Source organism: Durio zibethinus, chromosome 27 (genome assembly GCF_047325235.1).
Source record: "Durio zibethinus cultivar Kanyao isolate XHJ-2024 chromosome 27, ASM4732523v1, whole genome shotgun sequence".
Taxonomy (NCBI): Eukaryota; Viridiplantae; Streptophyta; class Magnoliopsida; order Malvales; family Malvaceae; genus Durio; species Durio zibethinus.
Window position 1 is genome coordinate 873878 of NC_143188.1, and position 4829 is coordinate 878706.

At 37.5% G+C, this 4829-nt stretch overlaps 1 protein-coding gene across 2 annotated transcripts; it reads right to left on the bottom strand.

Annotated features, from left to right (window-relative positions):
• Positions 1–3519, bottom strand: LOC111298600 (prefoldin subunit 3-like). 2 transcript variants are annotated; one of them, XM_089756587.1, is made up of 7 exons: positions 3222–3519; positions 2914–2971; positions 2002–2073; positions 1210–1329; positions 1025–1126; positions 585–717; positions 1–139 (listed from the first exon to the last, which is right to left on the bottom strand). In XM_089756587.1, exons 1-6 carry the CDS (start codon positions 3488–3490, stop codon positions 631–633), a joined length of 708 nt encoding a protein of 235 aa, XP_089612713.1. In that variant the 5' UTR covers positions 3491–3519; the 3' UTR covers positions 1–139; positions 585–630. The 2 variants fall into 2 exon arrangements, with proteins under 2 accessions (XP_089612713.1, XP_022749063.2); XM_022893328.2 differs by lacking the exon at positions 1–139 and having other exon boundaries at positions 422–717; positions 3222–3518.
• Positions 3520–4829: the final 1310 nt, after the last annotated feature.

Genomic DNA, 4829 nt, shown 5'->3' on the forward strand with positions numbered 1-4829 from the left:
CAATCGAGACCAAGGATTCCTAGCTTTCATTTTTCCTGTTTCCAAAGGGACCGCAAACATTTGGCTTCCAATATAATATCATTTCATTGGCTGCTCGATCATACATACGCATGAAGCCTAACACCATGTTCATTTCTGACTGCAAGTAGCAAAAACATAATTTAAAGCATAAAGAAATGACACCTTTTTCAGGCAGGATAAGGTGTTGCAGACATCATTTAAGACCCGGCTTACAGACCCTGTAATCTGGACAACTTGTCATTTCACCTGGTCAAGTTTTGCCGACAATTTCTTTCACATTAATCCATCCCCTTTCCAAGTTTCAAATTTGAACCAAAACTTGAATGTGAATGTGATAGAATTACAGAAAATAAAACACCCCAGACAAACTAACAATCACAGTGAAGACAGGTGTTACATCTGACGCCCCAAAGTATTACTATATTATATTATATATCAAAACTTGCTCCTAGCAAGACAAGTATGTGTTTCACTTCATTGAACTACAATCTAGGAATGGAAATTGCTAAGATATTGGGAAACACATTCAAGAAAACTAATGAAATGGGAGAATAGGAGCATACTCGGAGCATACTCTCCACCTCTATATCAAGGAATGGTATTCTCAGTTCATGAATCTCTAGCTGTAGCAGTGGCAGTAACTTGTCGAATTCTTCTTTGATGAACATCCCAATTATACACACGAGCCATAGTTACCTGTCATCGATGGTACTAACACAATCAAGGACTAAAAACTAACATATGTTGAAGATATATAATACACATTTGAAGCAGGCATTGAGCATTATGAAGGCAAATGAGCTAATTATATTTTCATTTATTCCATCCATTTCACTGAACAAAACATATAGTTTGGAACCTCTTTGGTTGAACCATGTTGCACATATCCAATGAATGTGTAGAAGGAGCTAGCATGCTTTTAGACATGTCTGGGCTCCTTTAATCACCACTAGAACCAACTTTGAAAAGAAAGAATGTAAATATTATAGAACAATGATACTACCTGAGTTATTGTCACTTGATCCCTCAAGAACTGCAAATCAGCTATAAGAACTTCTAAACTTGCTTTAGCATTTTCCAAATTCTTTTTCAGTAGAGAAAAGGCCTGTACATACAAAGTCATAGAATAACTTAGTCTTGTTCTGTTAATACACACAAACGGTAAGCACCAAGTTGCAACTATTGTACCTCTTCGCATGAATATTCCAACATGACATTTGCTCCGAGCCATAAACAAACTGAATCATTATCTTCAATGCGAGCCCGTGAATATATGCCTTCAGAGACTTCAAAATCAGCAATAAGAGCCTAAATACGCCAAAAGTAATCTTATAAATCATTAGCATAAATACTAAAGTTTTAAGAGATAACGAAGCCTAAATTTATTGGCTTCAAACTTGTCCGTACAACATTCGTACATCTATAAGATTTGAGCACTTCACCCCTAATCAAGCACTATATGAATGTCTTAACAATTAGATCCCCAATCCCAAAGTAAAAAATTGTGCCTCAACCCTTAGTATTTCTTGCAATACAGGCCCAAATGTAGCAGATCACAAGGTTACCACGTTTAGACACCAGAGATTTTCATACTATATCAATGCAGACATTCAGAAAGACAGAATAGTCCATCACAATTCAAAATATTATGAGGCAGGGTCAAGCAATAACTGTCTACCCTTCTTGTTACCACTATAAATGACTCAGGGTCATTAAAGGAGCCAGAAGGGTCCAAAAAGTTATGACTTCCTTAAAAAATACCTGATAACTATGGAACAACTGATGAACTGCGAACGGTTACTCAACAGTAACACCAAAACTACTACTCACGTTACATACAACAATAAAGAAACTAATGAGTTTCATCATGCTACCAGTGATCTATACTACCTCAAGTTCCAATACAAATATGAAGAATAAAAAACATCTTTAAACAGAAGAACCACAATATGACCAGTCCAGATTCATAGAAAGACGAACCTCACCGGTAGCCTTCTTAGCTTGTAAAGTGGCAACCACATCCAGGCATTTCTCAATATCAGGGATTTTTGCCTGATGAATAATAGTGAAGCACATTATTCAAAACCTTTACCACATGTCAAAAGTGAAGCAATATAGATTAAGCCCAGAAAGAATGTCTAGCCTAGTTGAATCTTTGGCAGGGAAATGAACATAGATTAACCCAACATAAATTAGTAAGTAATTCAATAACATGGAAGGCATGTAAGCTTGTTTGCATTCAGTATCTAAGAAAAAAAAGTTGAATGTGCTTTCTCCAGCCTAAGCCTATACAAAAGCTTGAACTAGCAAGGCAGATTCTAAGATGTTAACATGCCAAGTTCTTTGCACTTGCATCAAGCTTTTAAAAAAAGGCCATTAAAAGAGCCATTGAAAGAGTAATTACATGTATCAGCACAAGGTGCAATTAGATTTTGTCTAGCTTCATTTCTCTTCCTATGAACTAACAAGCATTTTCCCAAGTAAACAAATTCACTGCATATTACCATGGACCCTATAGATGGACTTTACAGGTGAGAACCATTTTGTTGAAATATCTCTAACTTCAACTTTTAAGACCAATTACGAATCAAATAAAAACCAACAAACATTTTCACTTCTACCTACACATTTAAGCTTAACAACAAGTGTTTTCCCCATGACTGATTCAGAAATGATTTTTTATCAGCGACCATGAAAAATTCTCCTCAATTTTTCATTTTTCTCATGAGACACATTAACCCAAATAAAAACCATCAAAGTAGACAAGAAACTCTAGTGTCACGCATCATTTTGCCCACACCATGAGCACCATCAAATGTGTTGTGGATGTAAATAATGAATAATACATCTAAAAAAGACAGTAAATAAAAGAAAAAGATCTCAAAATATCACCTGAAGATCTCTTTGCTGAGCAAGAAGCTTCATCTCAACCAACTTGTACTGCTGAAGCCTGGAAACTCAATAACTCAAACCAAAGAAGTCAAACTGTTAAACCCCAATTAACAATCAAAACTAAAAGCAACCCAAGCTGCCAAACTTAAACATTTAGACACTTTTATTAAAACTGGATATCAAAATTAAAAAATAAAATAAGAAATGAGCTTTTTTTTTTTTTTAATAAAATCAAGGCTCGGGTAAACCGAGAGCAAACAGAACAATAGAAGGCGATAGAAGGAGAAATAGATAGGAAAAGAATGGACCTTTCTTGGAGAAAAGCGAGGGCAGAGTTAACATCAAGGCCTGTTTGAGAGAGATAACTCTCGACGTCTTCAACGAATTGAGCTCCGGGAATTCCTCTCCTCTCCGTCGTCGTTTCGGGCGATGCTGAAGACGAAGATGCCGCCGCCATGCTTTTGTTTCTCGATTGAGTGATGAAATTGGATGAAGAGATTTTGCGCGAAGCCGGAGAGTAAGCTTCGAAGAAAGCTTTGGCTTGTTTGCTGTTGCTGTTGCCTGCAACGAGTGCCATTGGGGCGGGGGCGAAAAAGGTCAGTTTGATCGTGAGACGATGCAACTTCAACGACGTCGTTGCAATAATCGATGGAACACACAGCAATCATTCCGGCCCAAGGACAATGAAATTTTGGGCCTAAATTGCCAGTTGCTATTCTTTTTTATTTTAGGCACATTTCAAGGTGGGTCCGGTCCATAACAGTTTTCATGCCCATTTGTTTAAACCTATAGCCAGCGACCAAAGCTAAGGATAGACCAAGGCCAATAATTAATTAATTTTCCGGGCATGGTCTTGGATTCTTACCATGCTAGAAGGCTTCTGCCTTGTGGTACTTGGGGCTACATGTCCAGAGATCTTGAAGGGTCGATGCTTGAGACTATGGTGCTTGTGGACTGGAATGCTGCCCCAGGTCATCTTGAAACTTGTGGCCTAATTATGTTATGAGAGTTGGATTCTTTGTGAGCTTGGGAATGTTACGAGAGATCTTACGAGATCAAAGCCCAGAAGGGCTCATGTGGAGGCAAAAGGAATCATAACGGGTTGTTCATGAGGAAATAGACTTGAGAAAGTCATGAGAAAATGGAATTGAGAAAAATTGGCCTTGATTACGAGTAGTCTTGATGCTGCATGATTGCGTGATTTCAGTGTAGGAAACGCACTGTCCGTGACACGCTTAACTTCTTTATCTATCTATTATTTTCAACTAAACCAGATACTACCCTTTGTTTTTCTTCTCATTATAATTAATTACAATCAAATTACTCTTCAATGTTTGCATCGATTCATCCTTGACTTCACATTAATTACATAGAAAATCATTAAAAAGTAATCCTTATCATGTGTTGAAGACATGAAGCCATTTCATCAATAATTAACAAGTGCTTACAATTTTTCATGAATCCCATCAAAGAGAGGATGGAACAAGAAGTTCTAACATGGTGTACTGCAAAACCAGTAGCACCCTGGTCAGGTTTCTACCTTTTTTTTACAGCAATCGAGCCTCAACCAGCACAGCTAGAGTATCTTAAGATTAGGCTATCAGGTTTGCATTTCGATTGTGAGATTGCTTAACTATGTTCATCTTCATCATGGTAAATAATAAGGATTCCATCCAAGCATGCAAGGGACAAGGTGCGTGATTTATGGCAAGTGTTTCTGCTTACCTAAACAAGATAGACCTCTCCCTAAGATGCCATTTGATTTGCACTTTTTTTTGGGTCTCAAATTCAACAAAAGGCAGCCTGTTAATGCCCACTCGGAGCTGATATGCAACCGGTTCACCCACCAAGTTGCTTTGAGCCATGACCATTGCTGAAAAGCACAATAATACATCCAAACATTTGGTTCAGTTATT

Excerpts from the sequence above, each read along its gene's own strand:
- LOC111298600 (XM_089756587.1), bottom strand. The coding sequence starts at position 3,490 with ATGGCACTCGTTGCAGGCAACAGCAACAGCAAACAAGCCAAAGCTTTC. Across the intron at positions 2,972-3,221 it reads CTCGCTTTTCTCCAAGAAAG|GCTTCAGCAGTACAAGTTGG; the intron begins GTCCATTCTTTT and ends TTGAGTTTCCAG. Across the intron at positions 2,074-2,913 it reads CTCAGCAAAGAGATCTTCAG|GCAAAAATCCCTGATATTGA; the intron begins GTGATATTTTGA and ends ATTATTCATCAG.